The 22,357-nt window shown below is 35.2% G+C and overlaps 1 protein-coding gene across 15 annotated transcripts in view; it reads right to left on the bottom strand.

The window, feature by feature from the left end:
• The window catches only part of LOC105476856 (BCAS3 microtubule associated cell migration factor), a 710,244-nt gene that overhangs the window by 472,164 nt on the left and 215,723 nt on the right, over nt 1-22,357 (bottom strand). For all 15 annotated transcript variants that reach the window (XM_071082810.1, XM_071082809.1, XM_071082814.1 and 12 more), the window contains exons 11-13: nt 21,781-21,864; nt 13,816-13,986; nt 287-380 (exon numbers count right to left, since the gene is read on the bottom strand). In XM_071082810.1, coding sequence (XP_070938911.1) covers nt 287-380; nt 13,816-13,986; nt 21,781-21,864 — 349 coding nt within the window. The remainder of the gene's footprint in view (nt 1-286; nt 381-13,815; nt 13,987-21,780; nt 21,865-22,357) is intronic.

The following is a 22,357-nucleotide window of genomic DNA, read 5'->3' as shown; positions in this document are numbered from 1 at the left end:
TGAAGTTCTTGGAGTAATTATAAACAGAAATCAATGTAACTCAACAGCATTGCCTACATGGCTGCTGTTTAATAGCTACTTTATTGAGAACAAAACTAATTTTAGCGGGATTTTAGAGGGGTAGTAAATTTTTATTATAAATTCACTTATTCAATATAATGACTTAATAACTTTTCTGATATACACTGATACATGAAGAAAAGTCACATTCCATATTCCATATTTGGCTGGAAAACTCATTGTATAAATGGTCTACAAAAAAAAAAAAGACAGAGCGAGAACTTACCACTTGTATTAAAAGCCATGCAGCACACTGGCTTCTCATGGGCAGGGAAGTGGGCCACAATGCCATCACTGTCAGAATCCTCACTCACAAGCACCTCCACAAAAGAAATAAAGACAAATGGAGGTAAATATTTTCTCACCAATAATCAAGCTTGAAGACTGTAAGAAGGTACATCACAATACCACTGACCAAATAACATGTTTCCACTCTAGTAGATTATTCTTGCCAATATAAGGAGAGAATTCCACTTTAGAATTGAGGAAGAGATATAACATGCCCCCAAGCACATCAGTCATATAAACTCTGAAAAGAGTCAGCTGACTTGACTGTAGATGAAACAATTACTTCTTCAAGTATAGGTTCAGAGGAAGGAAAAAAAGAGATACAATCAACTATTTTCAATTCTTTACAAAATGTAATCACTTAGAGCTTTATCCAAGGACAGGAAATACAGGTCTTACTGTGTTATGGGATCTGCTGGAAAATCACAATTTTTTGCCCATTATTGAAATATAAGAACAGGGGGAAAACAACATAATTTGTTAACCATAAACAAACAGGTGTATAGAGAAATCATCCAGTAACATTTTCATACTATAGAATGAAAGTTGTGTTCTTCAACTCCTAGTTTATAGAAAGAAATAGAACATATTTGAAACGACTATCAAATCATAAAAGCAGAGGTACATTAGAATAGGTACCTCTGTATCTCAAATGGAGTTTCTTTACTCCTCTTTTTAAGGCTATACTGAAATATAATTTACATTCCATATAATTTCCCATTGTAAGTTCAAAAACTTTTTAAAAATTATTTTACTTATCTAATATTTCAGAAAGCAAACCTATTACACCAATTTTGGATCATAGTATTTAGACACAGAGAAATTTGATTTTAAGTAACCTTGGACGTTGTCCTACAATGGCGATGCTATTTTTTTTCTTTCAAAAATACATGTTAGACTAAAGTCCTACTATGTGTAAAATACTCTGCTAAGAGCTCAGACTATAAACCAAAAGTTATTCCTGCCCTGAAAGATACACAGTAAATGACTAGAACAGTTATTTTATCAGTTACAACATATTTGCAAATATAGCCCAAAAAAAAATCTACTTAAGCACCAAGATTTGTGTGTGTGAAATTTGTGTGTGTGAAGGCTTTACAAAGATACAACTCGCATACCATAAAAGCTACCCATTTTAACTTTACAGTTCCATCATGCTATACAGTATCAAAACCATCAAAACAAGCCACCATAAAAATGTCTGGAACATTATCCTCGCCGATCTTTATGCCTTATTGCTCTAGCTAGAACCTCCAATTCAATCTAGCTACAAATACATTGATTATATTGATCTTTTCAAATAACCAATTTTAGACTTTTCCAATATTTCACTGTTTGCTGTTCTATCAACTTCTATCCAGATCTTTATTATCTGCTTCATTTGTCTTACATTGGTTATAATTTGCTCTTCTTTTTATCATCTTTTAAGGGAAACACTTAGATTATTAATTTCAGGCCATTTTCTTTTCCTAATATAAGCATTTAAGGCTATAAATTTTCTTCCATATAATACCATAGTTTAGGTATACTCCATAAATTTTTATATGTTGTTTTCATTTTCATTCAATTCAAAATATTTTCTAATGTCCCTAAGCGTCTTTCTTTGACCCATGAGTTATTTACAAGTGCGTTTTATTTCCAAATATTTGGGATTCCCCAAATTGAATTTTGTTATTGATTTCCATTGTCCTTAGAGAAATACTCTGCATGAGTTTAATCCTTTTAAAGTTATTGAGATTTGTTTCATGGCCAAGCATCTGTTCTATCATGTACAATGAATGTCCCAGATGTTTTTGAAAATAATGTGCATTCTGCAGTTTGGGGTGGTCAAGTTAGCAAATAGTGTTAAACATGTCTTCTAAGTCTTTTCTAATTTTCTATCTAATTGTTCTATCAATTATTTTTTAATAGAGAAATAGTCGTACATGTTTACTCACATGCATGGGGAAAATTACAGAGTGCTTACTCCTATCAACTAATGAGGAATAAATTATTGAAATCTTGAGCTGTAATATAGAGCTAAAATTGGGCCAGACACGGTGGCTCACGCCTGTAATCTCAGCATTTTGGGAGGCTGAGGCGGGAAGATCACGAGGTCAGGAGTTTGAGACCAGCCTGGCCAACATGGTGAAACCCTGTCTCTACTAAAAATACAAAAATCAGTCAGGCCTGGTGGCGCATGCCTGTAATCCCACTTACTCAGGAGGCTGAGGCAGGAGAATCGCTTGAACCTAGGAGGCGGAGGTTGCAGTGAGCCGAGATCGTACCATTGTACTCCAGCCTGGGAAACAGAGTGAGACTGTCTCAAAAAAAAAAAACAAAAAACAAACAAACAAAAAAAAAACAGAGCTACAATTTCTTCTTTCAATTTTGTTAGATTTTGTTCAATGTTTTTAGGGGCTGTGTTGTTATATGCTAATAATTGTTTTATTAATTGTACATATTAATAGTGTTTTTCCAGAACAAGTATCACTAAGAAAAAAAAAAGAAAAAAGAATTTTTATCTGTGCTGTGTATTAACAATTGTTTTATTATATTGACCCTTTATTGTGAATGAAATGTCTCTCTTTTACTCTAGTAGTACTTCTTGATGTAAAGTCTTTAATATTACCATGGCCACTCTAATTCTATTATGGTTATTGTTTACATGACATATTTTTAAAATTTCAACTTTCAGATACAAGGGGTGCATGTGCAGGTTTGTTACATGGGTATATTGCACCCAGGTAGTGAGCATAGTACCCAGTAGGAACCCATACTCCTACTTCTTCTCTCCCCATTCAAGTAGTCCGCAGTGTCTGTTAATAGTTTCCATGTTTATGTCCATGTGTGGTCAATGTTTAGCTCCCACTTGTAAGTGAGAACATGGGGTATTTGGTTTTTCACTTCTCCATTAATTTGCTTAAGATTTTGGCTTCCAGCTCCATACACATTGCTGTAAAGGACGTGATTTCATTCTTTTTATGACTGTGTAGTATTCATGGTGTATGTATAACACATTTCCTTTATTCAATCCACTGCTGGTGGGGAGTTAGGCTGATTCCATATCTTTGCTATTATTGTTAACAGCATGGTGATTAATATACAAGTACATGTCTCTTTTCGGTAGAGCCATTTATTTTCCTGTGGGTATATACCCATTAGTGGGATTGCTGGGTCAAATGGTAGCTCTGTTTAAGTTCTTTGAGAAGTCTCCAAACTGCTTTCCACGGTGGCTGAACTAATTCAGACACCCACCAGCAGTGTATACGTGTTCCCTTTTCTCCACAGCCCCACCAGCATCTGTTGTTGTTGTTGTTGTTGTTGTTGTTGTTGTTGTTGTTGCTGCTGCTGTTGTTTGAGATGGAGTCTTGCTCTGTCACCCAGGCTGGAGTACAGTGGCATGATCTCGGCTCACTGCAACCTCTGCCTCCCGGGTTCAAACGATTCTCCTGCCTCAGCCTCCCGAGTAGCTGGGACTATGGGCACCTACCACCATGCCCAGCTAATTTTTTGTGTTTTTAGTAGAGATGGGATTTCACTGTGTTAGCCAGGATGGTCTCGATCTCCTGACCTCGTGATCTGCCTGCCTTGGCCTCCCAAAGTGCTGGGATTACAGGCATGAACCACCAGGCCCAGCTGGTTTTTGACTTTTTAATAACAGCCATTCTGACTGGTGTTAAGATGGCATCTCATGTGGTTTTGATTAGCACTTCCCTGATGGTGAGAGATGATGAGCATTTTTCCATATGTTTGTTGGCCCACACGTATGTCTTCTTTTAACAAGTGTCTGTCTGTGTCCTTTGCCCATTTTTAATGGGGTTATTTGTTCTTTACTTGTTGATTTAAGTTCCTTATAGATGCTGGATATTAGACCTTTATCAGATAAATCATTTGCAAATATTTTCTCCCATTCAGTAGTTGTCTGTCTGCTCTGTTGATAGTTTCTTTTACTGTGCAGAATCTCTTTAGTTTAATCAGGTGTCACTTGTCAATATTTGTTTTTTGTTGCAATTGCTTTTGGGGACTCAGCCAAAAATTCTTTACCAAAGCAGATGTCAAAAAGGGTATTTCCTAGGTTTTCTACTATGATTTTTACAGTTTGAGGTCTTACATTAAAATTTTTAAAGCACGTGACATATTTTTTACCATCCTTTTATTTTCAAACAAGTGGTCTTTGAATCTGAAGCAATTTGGATCTGACACATTTATCATTAACATATTGTTGCTATAATTGGATTTTAAGTTTGCCATTTTGCTATGTATGTTTATATGTCTTAGGTGTTTGTTGTTCCTCCAGTCTTCTTCTTCTGTGTTTAGAAAATATTTTTAGCATTAATATTTTAAGTCCTCTGTTACTTTTTCTGAGTAATTTCTTAGTGGTAGTTGGAGGGACTACAATATGCATATTAACTTATCATCTATTTCAGGTTAATATTGATTAAATTCCAGTAAAATACAGCTCATTGATTGACTATACCTGCATCTGCTACCTACTCCTTTGATTTATCATCTTCCTATTGTATTACCAATTTAAAAATAACATCTCATTATTTCCTCAAAAAAAAAAAAAAGGAAAAAGCCTTCCCCTGTGAAAGCCAATTTTAAAAATTAGAAGTGAGCAATCCCAGCAATTTGGGAGACCGAGGTGAGTGGATCAGGAGCTCAAGAGATCGAGACCATCCTGGCCAACACGGTGAAATCTCGTCTCCACTAAAAATACAAAAATTAGCTGGGCATGGTGGCGCACACCTGTAGTCCCAGATACTTGCGAGGCTGAGGCCGGAGAATCGCTTGAACCCAGGAGGCGGAGGTTGCAGTGAACTGAGATTGCACCACTGCACCACTCCAACCTGGCAACAGAGTGAGACTTCGTTTCAAGAAAGAAAAAATTAGAAGTGTTACACCTGATGCACGGATATCAATGAAAGGATACAAGAAACATGAAAAAGCAAGGAAATACGACACCTCCAAAGAAATACAATTCTCCAACAATAGGTTTTAACCTCCCTAAAAAATGTATAAAATGCCTGAAAAAGAATTCAAAAATACTGATATTAAAGAAACCCAGTGAGATACAAGCAGACACAGACAACATTTACAAAGAAATAAGAAAAATGATTCAGGATATGAAAAAGAAATTCACCAAAGAGATAGATTTCATAAGAAAGAACCAAACAGAAATCCTGAAACTGAATAACTCAATGAATGACATAAAAATACAAGTGAGGCTGGGCACGGTGGCTCACGCCTGTAATCCCAGCACTTTGGGAGGCCGGGGTGAGTGAATCACGAGGTCAGGAGATCAAGACCATCCTGGCTAACACAGTGAAACCCCGTCTCTACTAAAAAATACACAAAATTAGCTGGGCATGGTGGCGGGCACCTGTAGTCCCAGCTACTCAGGAGGCTGAGGCAGGAGAATAGCATGAATCTGGAAGGCAGAGCTTGCAGTGAGCTGAGATCATGCCACTGCACTGCAGCCTGGGTGACAGAGCAGGACTCCATCTCAAAAAAAAAAAAGAAACAAATTGAGAAGCTTCAATCATAGACTAGACAAAACAGAAGAAAGAGATTTCAGTTGACAGACAGGCCTTTCAAACTAATCCAGTCAGATAAAAGAAAAAGAAAAAAGAATGAAGACAGACAGGTTGGGTACAAATGTACACTTAGATAAAAGGAATAAGTTCTAACATTCCATAGTAGAGTGACAATAGTTAACAACAACACATGGTACATTTAAAAACAGTTAGTAGTGAGGACTTGAAACGTTCTGTACACATAGAAATGCTAAGTGCTTATGGTGATATATATCCTAATACCCTGATTTGATGATTACACATTCTATGCGAATAACAAAATATCACATGTACCCCAAAAATATGTACAAATATTATGCATCAATTTTTAAAAAATAACCAAATGGCCAATAAGCAAATGAAAAGAGGCTTAACATCACTATTCCTTAGGTAAATGCAAACTAAAACCATGATGAGATACTACTTTACACTCATTAGGATGGTCATTATTTTAAAAAAGAAAAATAAGTAGTGTTGGGGTAAGGATACACAAGAAATTGAGACCCTTATCCATCATTGGACATTCGCTGGTGGGAATGTAAAATGGTCCAGCCACTGTGAAAAATAGTTTGGTAATTCCTCAAAAAATTAAATATAGAATTATCATATGATCCAGCAATTTGATTTTTAGGTACATAACCAAAAGTACTACAAGTAGAGACTCAATTAGAAACATGTATACCAATGTTCACATAAGCATTATTCAAGGTGGCGGGGCACGAGTGCTCATGCTTGTAATCCCAGCACTTTGGGAGACCAAGGCAGGCAGATCACTTGAGGTCAGGAGTTCGAGACCAGTCTAGTCAACATGGCGAAACTGTGTCGCTACAAAAAAATACAAGAATTAGCCGGACATGGTGATAGGTGCCTATAATCCAGCTACTTGGGAGGCTGGGGCAAGAGAATCGCCTGAACCTAGGAGGCAGCAGTTGCAGTGGGCCAATATCGCGCCACTGCACTCCAGCCTTGGTAGCAGAGTGAGAATCCATCTCAAAAAAAAAAAAAAAAATTGGCAAAAGGTAGAAGTAAGCCAAATGTCTATCAATTAATAGATAAACAAAATGCAGTATACACATTCAATGGAATATTATGGAGCCTTTAAAAAGTATGAAATTCTGATATATGTTACGACAGGTATTAACCTTGAAAATATTTATGCCAAGTGAAATAAACCAGACACAAAAGGACGAATATTTTAGGACTGCACTATGTGATGCACCTAGAAACAGGCAAATTCAAACACAGAAAGTAGAATGCTGGTTACCAGGGCCTGGGAAACAGAGTACTGGGAAGTTATTGTTTAATGGGCAGAGACTTTCAGTTTCAGATGGTGAAAAAGTTTTGGAAAGGGACAGTACCTGTACTGATAATTACATAACATTACAAATGTACTTAATGCCACTAAAATGTATATTTTATATTGCTAAATAATAATATATTGTTTGCATATGCCACATTTTATTTATCCACCCATTCATCAGTTCAGGAATATTTAGATTGTTTCTACTTTTTGGCTATTGCAAACAATGCTGCAAATATTCAGAGTTTTATCGTGGATATATATTAGTCATATAACTCTGTTTAACATTTTGGGAAGAACTTTGAAACTCTTTTACAAAGCGAATGCACAATTCTGACCAGCAGGTTAGAAGGGTCCCAATTTCTGCTTATCAGCTGCAGGTATATCTTTTTCAAAGAAATGTTTATTCAAATCCATTGCTCATTGAAAATTAGGTAGTCTTTTTATTTTTGAGTTATAAGAGTTCTTTATATATTGTGAATACTGGTACCTTATCAAAAATATGATTTACAAACATTTTCTCCCCTTCTGTGAGTTGTCTTTTCATTTTCTTGATCATGTCCACTGTAGCACAAATTTTGATTTTTAAAGGGTTCAATTTATGTCCCCATTTTTAAAAATATAAAAATATTAAGTATTTCTTACACATACATCGATCACTACACATCAGATGATGTTACAATTTCTAATGCAATCATCAAATATAATCTTATAAATTCATTAAGGATATCTTACATATACCTTTATTTTTACCCACCCCATTGTTGTTCTTTCATTTTTCAAGTTCTAAGCCTTCTTTTATTGTCATTTCCTTGGAAAACGTCTTTTTGCCATTTTTAAGAGTTGATCTGTGAGTGATAGGTTCTCTTAATTTTCCTTTTTTCTAAGAATGCCTTTATTTCCCTTTCATTTCTGAAGTATACTTTCACTACAAATGGAATTTGGGGCTGCCAGTTCATTTATTTCAGTACTTTAAAGATATTGTACCACTTTCTTCAGCTTCCACGGATTCAGCTGGGTAATCTGCTATCTATCATACAGTGCTGGTGGGAATATAAAACAGCACAGGCACTTTGGAAAATAGTTGCACATTTCCTTTCTAAAAGTGCACTTATACAACTCAGTAATACTCTTGGGCATTTACAGAGAAATGAAAACATATCCGCATTAAAAACCTTTACACAAATGATCATGACAGCTTTATTCATAATAGAAAAATGCCAGAAACAATGCAAATGTCCTTCAAGGGGTGAATAATTGAACAAATTGACATATTCGTACAATGGAATACAACAGAGTGATTGAAAAGTACAAACTACGGCCAGGCGCAGTGGCTCACACCTGTAATCCCAGCACTTTGGGAGGCCGAGGTGGGCAGATCACAAGATCATGAGATTGAGACCATCCTGGCTAACATGGTGAAACCCCGTCTCTACTAAAAAATACACAAAATTAGCCAGGTGTGGTGGCGGGCACCTGTAGTCCCAGCTACTCAGGAGGCTGAGGCAGGAGAATGGCATGAACCCAGGAGGCGGAGCTTGCAGTGAGCCAAGATCGTGCCACTGCACTCCAGCCTGGGTGACAGAGTGAGACTCCATCTCAAAAAAAAGAAAAGAAAAGAAAAGAAAAAAAGAACGAATTACATGCTGCAACCTGAATGGACTTCAAAGACAATACATTTAGTGTAAAAAGTCCATCTTAAAATATTACATAATATATGATTCAATTTGCATAACATTGTCAGAATCATAAAACCATACAGATGGAAAACAGATTAGTGGTTATCAGGAAAAAGGGATGGGGTGGGATGAGGGATGGTCATGAAATACAAAGAAGTTATGTGTTGATGAAACAGTTTAGAACAGTCCTGTATCTTAACTGTGGTGGGGGTTACGTGAACGTACACATGGGATAAAATTTCGGACACCTATACATGCCCACATAAACACACCAATGAATGCAGGTTAAACAAATAGAGAAAACTGAATAAGACTTGTAGCCTAGTTATCAGAGTGTATCATTGTCCATTTTCTGAGTTGTTTTTTTTTTTTTCCTTAACCCATATCACTCAGAAAATTTTCTTGTTTTGGTACTATACTATAGCTACAAAATACATCATCATTCAGGTTAAGCTGAAGGAAGTAAGATGAAAGGCATGTGTAACTCACTGTGAGTCTATAATTACTTCTAAATTAAAAGTTAAAAATATAGAATATATTGCAAGCTTTTGAGTGGCTCAGTTTCTGATAAGTAAAAAACGGTATCTCAGTTTTAATTTGCAGCTCTCTTATATTAATCACAAGTGAAGTTATGGGCATATTTTACAACATTTATATGTATAGTTGACCTTTGAACAACTCATGTTTACAAGTGCTGACCCCCTGAATAGCTGAAAATCTGCATATGACTTTTGCTCCTCCAATACTTAACTATTAATAGCCTACTACTGACTGGAAGCCTAACTGATGATCAAAATTGTCAATTAACACATATTTCATATATGTATTATAGATTATATTCTTAAAGTAAGAGAAAATATATTTACTGTTCATTAAGTGGAAGTGAATCAATTATAAAGGTCTTCATCTTCATTGTCTTCACCATGAGTAGGCTGAGGAGGAGGAGGAGGAAAGGGAGGAAGAGAAGGAGTTGGTCTTGCTGTCTAAGGGCTGGTAGTGACAGAGAAAATCCACATATAAGTAGACCTGCGCAGTTCAAACCCATGTTGTTCAATGGTCAACTGTATTTTAATTTTTCTATGAAATATTTATTTCTATCTTTTGCCCATTTTTCTACTTTAAACTTTATCTACAAGATTCCCTTTCCTTTCATATATTATAACCCTACACCCTGTATGTTTCTTTCCAACACAATTAGCATTGAGTATTCCGTTTGATGGCAATAATAAAGACAGAAGCCATCCAGCAAAAAGACACATTAATCTTACCACTACATAAGATTCTTTGAATGTTCTCTTTAGGGACTTCATAAATATAAACAACCAGATACTTTTGGAAGAATCTTCTCCATTACATCATCACCTAGCCTAAAACATTAAACCATTAATGTCAGAGATATTCCAGTATAATTTTCCTAAAACATATAATCTTTACTCACCACTTATCAAAGTAGGATGAACTCTTAAGTCTGTATTAACAACCTGACTACATTAAACAAAGCAGAGTACAAGAATTGATACAAGGTGGATAAGCCTTCATCACATGAACAAAACATCTCAGAAGCTATTACATTATTATTATTAACACTTGTTCCCCAGGCAAGAAATAGCTCAGATTTATGTCATCATTCTGAAGCATTTTATTTCCATTAGAGATTTTGCCACATTGCTAACTTCAATTATATAAATGTGTAAAAAGCAAATTATACCACTTAACTTATTCTGGTCAAGAAATGCTTTTAAATAAAACATGAAAGTAACACAGATAAAAATGGATGCAAAGTCAACCAAATCCATTCCTCCTTAATGCAGTTAACACACAATGATCCCATCACCATAAAATCAAACTAATCAATATGGCAACAGAAGGATGGTGAATCTGATTTTATATACTAACACTGTAAATACAAAAAATGTATCATTATTAAAGGCTCAAGGGATTTAAACAGTAAAAATCAATGTATTGTCAGCTTTTCATATAAAATCTGAGTTGTATTTGGAAAAGGAAAAACATTACAGTTTAGGCTAAACATCAGTGGAAGGGGCTAAAAGCGATAAATCTAAGACATTAACCACTGCAGTTTTAATACAATCCAGCATAATCTAAAAACAGCCTGTACTCAAACTGAACTATATATCAGAGACAAAAACATTTTATTGACAAAAAACAGATTCATGTTAATTAAAAGAAAGACAGTATTATACTGCACACATCTTGTTGCTTTAAAAATTGTAATTTTTTAAAAAAAAATGTACATACTAATTTACCTTTTATTGAAAATCAATTTCTTTCCTGTCCTCTAACAGAATTTTTTAATCAAGTTAAAATTTCAGAATATGTCATTAGTGGAAGATTGGGGCTACCAACCATTAACAGAAAAGGTAGAATGTTCCATGTTGAACAATATTTAAGATTCTTAACTTTTAAAAGTTAACATTTCTATGATTCTTCTTAATAAACATATTTGTTTCAAGTGTTATCAATGCATTTATCATAGACAAATGAACTTTTGCAACTCTCCAACCTACAGTACATTTCCACACTACAAAACTAAGACTTCCTTTTTAAAGGTCATAAAAAGTTAATGAACTTGAAGAAAAAATTAAACCACATTTTAAAACATAAGGCCTAAATGTTATGTTTTTATATAATTATATGTCCCCATACTTCCATTTAACAAAATAAATATACGAATTACACCTCTATTTTATCAAAAATACCGAGATAACAGTTTCTATTTTGAAATAACCCCAAATCTCTCCATCAACAAATGCTAGATCTTTAACAGATGTATGGTCCTAGACAATGTTGAGGAGACTTGTTACTACCCAATAAATGTGGGTGGCCTTGTAGGTGAATTAATTAAAAATCAAAAAATCAAAGAACAAAAGGAATTTTTTTACTCTAACACAACACTAAAGGTTTATACTTTTCATTTCAATTAAAAAAGAGAACATTTGTGTGTATCCACATCAACTAATTAACACAAGGTCATTACAGTCAACTGAAAAGTTTTCTAGCACTTCATTAAAAAAATATAACTCTGTAACATATTTGGCTAACCACAAAGTTAAGACAGGGGAGGCAGAGAATTCGTATTCAGATTTCAAGTAAAATACAAGAGCCAAATTTAATAATCCAGAATTTCAAAGTTTTTTTGTTTCAATTGCAGAAAAATGTTCTTGAAATGCTGTTAATCTTACTATAGGAACTAGCACATAAGCAGCTGCCAAGTGTAATTTTTCATCAAGACATCAACCCATATATACTGGAAACAGATTTTCTCAAAACATATGCAATATTTAAGGCTAATAACAGCTCACACAGTTTCTAAGCATTGTGTTCTGAATACAGAATTAAATATATATTCTATATAAAAACTAAAAGAAATTTTATTTCACCAATACTGTCCTACTCCTATCTCATTCTAGGAATTGATTCTAGATTATATTTTTATATCAGTGATCACACACTATCAGAATAAAAAAAATTACCTTCCTTTAAGAAACATATATTTAAAGTGAAGACTATGACACAAAAGAAAATAGAGTTCCTGAGTGCATGGGGGAAAAACGACCCAAATTCTATCTTACCAGCAAGATTTATATGCAAATGTAACATGTATTTCCATGCTTATAATCACTCATTGTAAATGTTTCTAAAGCTAGATTGTTAACATTACAGTACATTGTATCTGAAGATACAAGATTTTATAATAAGCTATTGCCACATATGTATTCTGATATGCCACTTTAAGATTTCACATATTTTATATTGATAAGAAAACATCTGTTATAAATTCTCATACTACTCAGTAAATTATGTAAGTTGCAATTATTGATTAATTTTTTTTTATAAATTCCTCCCAATAGGTATGGTCCTGCCTTTAAAAAGAAATTTATATGGCTGGGAGCAGTGGCTCATGCCTGTAATCCCAGCATTTTGGGAGGCCAAGGCGGGCATATCACCTGAGGCAGGAGATCAAGACCAGCCAGGCCAACACAGTGAAACCGCGTCGCGTCTCTACTAAAAATACAAAAATTAAGGCTGGGCATGGTGGCTCACACCTGTAATCCCAGCACTTTGGGAGGCTAAGACGGGCCGATCACTTGAGGTCAGGAGTTCGAGACCAGCCTGGCCAACATGGAGAAACCCGACTCTACTAAAAAAATACAAAAATTAGCTGGGCATGGTGGCGCACACCTATATCCCAGCTACTCAGAAGTCTGAGGTAGGAGAATTGCTTGAACCCAGGAGGTGGAAGTTGCAGTGAGCCAAGATCGTGCCACTGCACTCTAGCCTGGGCGACAGAGCCAGACTCTGTCTCAATAAATAAATAATAAAAATACAAAAATTAGCTGGGCGTGGTGGCACATGCCTATAATCCCAGCTACTCGGGAGGCTGAAGCAGGAGAATCGGTTGAACCCAAGAGGCAGAGGTTGCAGCGAGCTGAGATCGCACCATCACACTCCAGCCTGGGTGACATCTCAGAAAAAAAAAAAAAAAAAGAAAAAAGAAAGAAAAAGTAATTTATTAATCTTATAATTTGGGTTATGACAAATGTTATTACATACACAAAAAAGAAACAATAATTGAGTCTCTGGGATGGCAAGTAAAGAAAAAGAATATTATGAACAGAACACTATTAAATGTTACATAATTATTTATTTATGAAACAAATGTCCTCACAGATGAGAGAATCTCTTAGAACCTGGACTTTACCTTCAGATTTGATACATTAATAATGTTCAAAATAGCAGGTTCTAACATGTTACTAATCATTTTTAAAGAAAAACTTCATTTGAAATAATCTCAATTCCTCAAATTCCAAATTGATAATCTCCTAGACCAAACACATTTTGACTAATCTTGATCTCAGCCCCATCTTTGCAAGTAACACACATTGTGCGCACCAAAAGTTCTTCTTACCTGGCCCTCTCCAACAGTTTCGGTGTCAATAACTGTGATGATGCCTGGGACCAAAGGACTCCGCCGCGAATTACTGTGGATGGCAACGTCATCTTCTGTCACACCTGAAGGTAGCGTGCCTGTCAGCTGAGTCACCACTTTCCCCACCATTGTCAGGCCACTTTTCAGTGTCTGTACAATGAAAGGTAAAATGTATGACTTCACATCAGTATTTGGATTCTACATAGAAATATGCATTTTATTAATTTTCCTAATCATTATGTTAAATTCTTTCATATAGCAGTAAACTGTCACAGACATTCAGTTTGACTTTTAATGATCTTGAATTTTAATTAGAATATCAGTATTAGTTTGAGGGAATGGCATCAGTAAAGTCTCTAAAGTCATCATGGCAGGGATAAAGCCATAGTTAAAAAAATTAAAGAGCTCTGTTTTACATAAGGGTGCAATTACATTTTTATAAAAGATATTTCTTTCATTCTCTCCTCTTAATGTATACATCTTAAAATCAATGACATAGAAAGAAGCAGAAACTATGAAATGATCAATTTTTTGAAATATTATAAATCTAATTGTATATCTGTTTTCTAGTATGAAAAAGACTGAGACATTGGTAGAATACCTATGTGGAAAAGAATGTGCTTCCAAAGCAAATATATAAGTATGCTGGTATATAATACTGTATACCAAGATTTGGTATATGGGAAACACAGTCTCTGTCTAAGATATTAATTACTGGATGAATGAAGTATCATACTAAATTAGTTGAGAGTTATTTTCTATCTGGTAACAGAAAACAATTAAATGTGGTGCTCCTACTATATTATTTCAATTAAAGATAACTTAAGATGTTTATAATTATATTTTAGCTCCATTTCATTCAAAACATGTAAGTAAAACTAACTCATGAAATATTTTTTCTTCTATGTAAATATCCTCTGATTATCCTCATATGCATTAACAGAAACATTTTTCTAAATAACAAGTTTTTTCATCTGAAAGGAAGAAAGCTTCAAGTTTGAGTCTATAGAAAAAAAATGAAAGGAAGAAAACTAAAATAAAGACAAATATATGGGAGTCACACATTGCTGAAGAAGGGTATCATCAGTAGAACCAAAACAGGCACCCTAGAATACTTAAATATATCAAAAACTACATTTTAAATAATATAGGTACATTTTTCCAATTCTCATGTTGTTAGAAAAAAAGTTTCATTAAAATACTTCAAATTAATCTTCAATGAGGTGACTATCTTTTCTAAAACAATTATGAAAAAATAATTCTCACCTAATTCTGGCACATGCTATGGCTAAATTTGAAAATATAAACTATTATATACATGGTATTTCAAATTTTAATTCATAAATAGTACACAAAGACAGTTGTGTATAGAGGTCTAAACGTGATTTAAGCAATAATTAGATTAAAATTGAAAAGGGGAGAAGTATTTTCCAAAGAAATGTTCTATTAAAATACCATAAAACTAGCACTAATAATAGATGCATTATTTTATTTTGCTATGTTTCACGGTGGTTTTTCTATGGACTAGGGACTGGTGAAGGCACTTAACATAAACTACGTTGATAGATTTCCTCAGATACTTCAATTTTATGAAAGAGAAAATCAAGGCTAGGGAAGTTAAGTAAAATGGAAGCTCAAACAGTTACCCAACGACAAAGTCAGAATTCAAAACTGGGACCATCTGTCTCCAGGGCCTGATTTTTACACTATCCTGTACTGCCTTGTAATCTATTTCTGTTACTACTTGTGATCTCAGAGTTAATGAATACAAAACACAGATGTCTGATGGGTGGAAAAGAGGAAAAATTAAAATCCATAATAATGTACTAATAAATACTTAAATAAAAATGACCAGCAAAGCCATCTGCTGAATTCAAACAAAAAGATATAACTTAACAGCAGACTAAAACCAAGAGAAAGCCACAAATCAATTGTAACTGTTTTGTTTAGTGCTAAAAACTCAAACTCCAGTGATTATAAAACACATTAGCGTTCCTCAATTAGCAGCCAAACGTTTCTTTCAATAATTCACAAGAAACGACTTACACAAATTCTGTTAGACTGTTGTCAAGTAAGCCTCTGAAGGACCAACAGAATGAGGCGCCACAGTGTATTGATGTCAAGAGCAGGCCAGGAAGCCTGATTAACCTCTGAGATGCCTCAGTTGATGTACTCACTCCATTAATGCTAATGGAGATGCTCCCACTTAAACGCAGCTATCCCTTTATCAAAGGAATGCCTTTTAGTTTTAAAGTCTTTGGTTGTATATCCTCCCCATTTGCTCCTGAGCCTATTATTTCATGCTCTTATACCAATGAAAAGGAATAAAACTAAAAGAACTGGAGCACATAAAAAGTGGAAAGTAATGTGTACCAAAGCAAACCACAACAGTAAAAGTTAACATAAGACAACCAGGAAAAGAATCCACAAAGAGAAGACGGCAGTATATTTCATAGTCAATGGCTCATATTACACGAAGAGTGTGTGATATTTCCCTGGGGGAAAAAAAAAAAAAAACCATGACTATTGATGGAGGTGTCTTAGTAGTGGACAAAAATCTAAACTCAAAATTTAAGTCATCACATCTGCAATCTGTATAGCAAGTTACAAGATACTACTATTTATCATAATCCATTAACCATGCAGGGAGTCGGGGGGTTAGAGAAAAGTGCTGAAAGTTTTCTGCATTTGTAAAGACCCTTGCTTTTAGGGTAAATTTGTTTCCATGTTAGCATCAAGCACATCTATGGGCATTAGTGTCCAGAAGTTACCTGATAATGTTATTGAACAGAAATCTAAATCACCTCACAGTAATTTGTCTCTCCAATTAATTTTAGTAGACAGAGTATGTATATATCTGTTTTCTCAAATATATATGAAAAATTATAAAGCCTCAGCAAAAATTAGGAATAGAGAAGTATAACCTGGCCAAAAGGAGATGAAAAATTAGACTGAGTGTCCTCACAATCTGAGTTATCTACATAAAAATGTTCATTAAATCACTGATGAATCTTCACACAAGTACTCACATAACTAAACTGGAGCTGGAAGACAGCTGAACATCAGAGACTATAACGAAAGTGTGAGAAAATCCGTTATGACCTATAATTCAAATGAGCACGGTACTTAACTCTGTTCTGCTGCAAGCAGATTTGCCGAGGGGTCACTAGTCATCTTTAACCTTTCCCATGCCATATCAGGTGGCCTCCCTATCCATTAGTGCTAATGGTGCTGCTCTCACAAAAGCTGTTAGTTGTCATTAAGAAGTTATCAGATAACAAGAGAAAACAGGGGCATTTTTATTAAATCAATTGACCACACTGGGGTTAACACACATGAAAATAAGACCGTAATGAGGGAACTAGAAAATATGGACCAAGATTTTATAAATGTGTCAAATAATCTCATTTGAACAATTTCAATATTAATTTTTTTCCTTTTTCACTACCATAAAAAATTAATGGTTCTGATATTCTTTATGAGGAAAGTCAAATTACTTGGAAAATCAAAGGAAAAAACGTTAATATTATGCAAGTTGTATTTGGAAATGCAGAAAATGTAAAAAAGATTATTTCCTCTAAGGAGCTCCATCCAAGTGCATATGCAATGAATATATTTATCCTCACAATTGCAGTGAGACAAAAAATTTAAGACAAAAAAATTAATAATTAATCATTCTATATAACAAAGTGGTTAATAACCTCTATGAAGCCACAAGGGAAGTTGTCATCAGAAAGAGTAAAAGAGTAATGATTACACTTTTAGAGAAAGTGACTTAATGAAATAACTATAAAATTACTTTAAGATAAGTATTTTTCTTAAGGAGCACATACTACATGGCTTTTTAACATACTCTCCGTGTTATATCTCAAAAAATGTATCACCTAGAAATGGTTTAAAAAGAAATAAGGAAACGTATTTTCTAGTTTCAATAATGGCAGGCTGGGGAAATCAGATCAATCTGATTTCCACTAATGAAAACAACTAGGAAAATCGAAGAGAATATTTTTGTAAAATGCTGCTTGAAGGTACTGAGTTACAAAGTCAGAATCCGAAAGAATAAGGAAATTCAGACATTTCAGCTGGGCATTTAGGCCGAGAGGTATCTGGTGATTCTAGGAAGCAGGAGGTAGGGTGCTAAGAAACTAAGTGGTGTTTTTGATAGATGGAACTAGAAAATCATCTATGAAAGTCAAAGTCCTGCCAAATGGGTCTACTTGGTGACATTCCCTCCAAGTTTGGTTCTGAACATGAAGAAATATACAATAGAAGAGTCCACCGACAGCAATAAGACGAGCACAGCTATTGCAGGTGAACTTCATTTAAATAATCTTAATCCCTGAAATTGGATTATTACTCAAGACTGATACTGTCCCAGAACTCCACTGTCATCCCAAACTCAAAACTATTTCTAAAAAGTTTTGAAATAAATTCTGGCAAACAAGTGATAATAGGAGTTAAAAAGAAATTAAGCAGGCAGTTAGTGAGAGTAAGGGAGTCCTCAGCAAGGTTTTCCTTTAAATAAAAATCAGCCCCGAAATTATTTCTTTTCTAACAAAAAGCAGCCTGAAAGATCAAGCTGCAAGCATAGGTGAATGCCAGCAGCTATGCCAATAGAAAAGGGATATCTGGAAGTCAGGTATATTCAACATAGAGGTTCCCTCTTCCCTTTTCGTTGTCACCACATGTGCAGGCAATATGGCACCAGCCAGATAGAGACTCCATTTGCATAATAAAAGATTGTGGTGGGATAGCCAGCCTCTACATGTTATGTAAATGGCACACCTGGTCCAACCAATCCACTACACCCTATGTAAATCAAACACCACCTCCTCAAGCTCATATATAAAACCAATCACATCTCACCCCAATCCCAGAAACCTGCTTGGGCCCCCTCCCTCTACAGGAGGAAGCTCTCTTCTTTCTTTCACCTGTTAAACTTCTGCTCTTAAACCCACTCCTTGTGTGTCCGCATCTTCAATTTCCTTGGCATGAGACAACAAACCTCAGGTATTACCCTAGACAAACGACGCCGCTTCACAAGGACTCAAGTCATCATAAATGAGAACCAGCAGAAACAACACACAACAAAAACGGACCCAAAAGGGAACCAGACATTAGAGTTATCAGAAACAGACTTCAATATGACCAGGTTTACTGTGTTTAAACAAGTTTGATAATTTGAGAAAAATTTAAAAATCCAAAGAACCAGAAACTATTTATTAAGATATTATCAATGAATATATGTTCAATTTTATCAAATACTTTTTGTTCATCAATTGTGATAAGTATATAATTTTCTCCTGTTAAATGTGCAAATTATGTTCATTGATCTTGAGTGATAAACCAGCCTTATATTGTGGATTATCTCAAATGGATTGTGATACAATACATAGCGTCCTATATATTGAAGAATTGTGTTCTATATATTCTTATCCCAAGTGGGTTGTGACACAGCAAATATTGTGTCCTATATATTATACTATAATTATGTCCATATATTCTTATCCCAAATGGACTGTGATACAATATATATGGTATCTTATATAATGTTGTTTTTCTGCAAATATTTTATTTAGGATTTTTCACATCTATGTAGTGTTCTTGTATTATAATGTTCTTCTAAAGTTTTAGTATTAAGGTGATCTGGCTTCATCAAACCAGATTAGGCATAATCTGACTTTGCTTATTCTCTGGAAGAGTCTTTGTAATATCGCCATTGTTTATTCTTAAATATTAAAAAGAATTCTCTTGAGAAGGTTTCTAGGTCTGGAGACGTCCTTGTGAGTTTTTTTAAAGTAATCCTTATATTCTCCCAAACAGAAAAGTAAACAGATTGCAGTGGCGCAATCATGGCTCACTGTAGCCTCGGCCTCCAATGCTCAAGCAATCCTCCCACCTTAGCCTCTGGAGTAGCTGCGACAACAGGCATGCACCACCAATTTTTAAATCTTTTTGTAGAGACAGGGTCTCACTATGTTGCCTAAACTGGTTTTAAATTTCTGAGCTCATGCGATCCTCCCACCTCAGCCTCCCAAAATGCTGGGATTATAGGCATGAGGCACAGTATCCAGCCCTAAGGTGTTATATCAAACATAATTTCTTAGTCTTAAATGTGGAAGATATGAGTATAAGCCTCACAGTTCCCAATATTGAGGTATGAGAAAATGGGGAGTTTGCACTGTTTTTTTTCGCTTGTTTGTTTTGTTTCGTTTTTTGAGACAGAGTTTCGCTGCGTCGCCCAGGCTGGAGTACAGTAGCACAATCTCGGCTCCCTGAAACCTCTGCCTTCTGGGTTCAAGCAATTCTCCTGCTTCAGCCTCCCAAGTAGCTGAGACTACAGGCACCGCCACCATGCCCCGCTAGGATTCATATTTTTAGTAGAGATGGGGTTTCACTATGTTGGCCAGGCTGATCTTGAACTCCTGACCTCGTGATCCACCCACCTCAGCCTCCCAAAGTGCTGGGATTACAGGCATTAGCCACCGCACCCAGCCCTGCACTTATTTTTTAAAACATCTTAAGTCCAGCCTCACTTACTCCAGCATGTCCATAGCAAAACATGGAATGAAGATCACTTTATTTTTATATAAGCACATAAACACATAAGAATAGCAAACAGGAGCTGAAAAGTTATCCTCCATTCCATAACTAAAAATTACTGAAAATGATCATAAGCTAAACTATCGTGATCCACGTGTATAAGACAGACAAGACTAAAAGGAGTCTAATACTTGAGAAAAAGATCTCATTGTTGTATTTTGTGGATAAATTAGTAGACTAATACTGAAGATGTTTTCTAAACACTCTCTCTCAGCTCTTCATTGAAATAACCATCATAATTTTTGTATACACAGTGGAGAAAAGTGAGCAATCTTTATTAAGATTTCTGCAATTGCTGGGGTGCAGTGATGCACACCTGTAACCCCAGCACTTTGGGAGGCTGAGGTGGGTGGATTGTTTGAGCTCAGAAGTTCAAGACTAGCCTGGGTAACATGGCAAAACCCTGTCTCTACAAACTATATGAAAATTTTGCCAGGCGTGGTGGCATGCGCCTGTAGTCCCAGCTAATTGGGAGCTGAGGTGGGTGTTCACTCCAGCCTGAGCAACAGAGCAAGACCCTGTCTTAAGGGAAAAAAAAAAAAAAAGATTTCTGAAATCTAAAATTCACAGTGCTATAGGCATAAAGACCTAATGGTTAATTCTCTTTTGGGTGCAAAATACGTAATGCTTCTCTCGTCAAACCAAGGACCACATTCTGAAGCACATCATGTAAGCGTCTGTGATCAAATATGAAGTATTTTTGTTTTGTTTTACATAAAACAGTGTGACCTTTGATTCCCACTCTGTGGTTTGCTTTAAACTGTTGTTCTTTTCTGAATGGTTGTGCTTTCTATTATATGCTGTCATTTAGATTCACTCTGTCATTCCTATTATTAGAATTGTTTTGTTGTATACTTCACAATTCAAAAGGATAGTGGTTACAAGAATACCTTATAATCAGCATAAAGTTTACCAAACATCATCAAAATTAACCCTCACACACATGAAAAAAAGAGCTCACTTGACAAACATGAAGGGGCAGCCCCTTGATATGAAAGAATCTTTGAATGTGACGAGGGACTGACTCAAGTTTTCAGAGGGAATAATATTCTTTTCATGAGAAGAAGACTCTGAAATGCTCAAAGATGCAAAGGGATGTCAGTGTAGGTAGAACAATGAAAATCACAGAGAATCCAGAAGTCACTGTTTAAACATGGAAAGCTTCTTCCAAATGTGGTATTAATGAGATAATAGTCTTGAAGCTAGCTAACAGGCTTAAAATCTTTAAAACTGGATAAGTACAAACACTACAATCATTACAATAGAAAATATAATTCAGGAGAGAAATCTGAACAATTACTACACATAATCACAACTCTCCAAGATTTCGGAGGTACTCACTTTAGCAGCACTAATGACTGTGGCAGTATAAGACTGAATGTTGTCTCCACAGGCTCCACCACGGGACTGATGACATCGAATCAACTGAGAAAAAGAGAGAGAGAGGGGCAGAAAGTCATTTCTATTAATCTGTTTAACTCTACAGGCTATTAGGATAGAGCTTATTTACCGTGCACAGTGATGGTGATGGGTGGGAATGTTTGCATGAGTGTATTTCAGACAAACAGCTAAAAGCTCTGCGGAGACACTTTTACCCCTTTTTATAATCTACTGGTGCCACTCAAGCAGTTTCATGCTCAACTATGGTTTTCATTACAAGACGAATAGTCTTTAAGAATCCATAAACTCTGAAATGGTAGGAGGTCTGGTGGCCTTTCCACAAATAAATTTTAAAAACATAATCAAAGGACTTACACATGACTTCCTAACTTAAATATCTGACATGCTAACAAGTTAGATGTTTTATCCTGTTAATTCCTCCATAAAGATTATAAAAGAAAACATAAAAAGTAGACAAAAGATTTTGTCATATTTGCATTTTCAATTGTGTCAGTGGAAAAGTGTTACAAATTATGCA

The sequence above is a fragment of the Macaca nemestrina genome, chromosome 17 (genome assembly GCF_043159975.1).
Source record: "Macaca nemestrina isolate mMacNem1 chromosome 17, mMacNem.hap1, whole genome shotgun sequence".
Lineage (NCBI taxonomy): Eukaryota > Metazoa > Chordata > Mammalia > Primates > Cercopithecidae > Macaca > Macaca nemestrina.
Note: the sequence above shows the minus strand (reverse complement) of the source record. Positions and strands in the feature narration are given on the sequence as shown.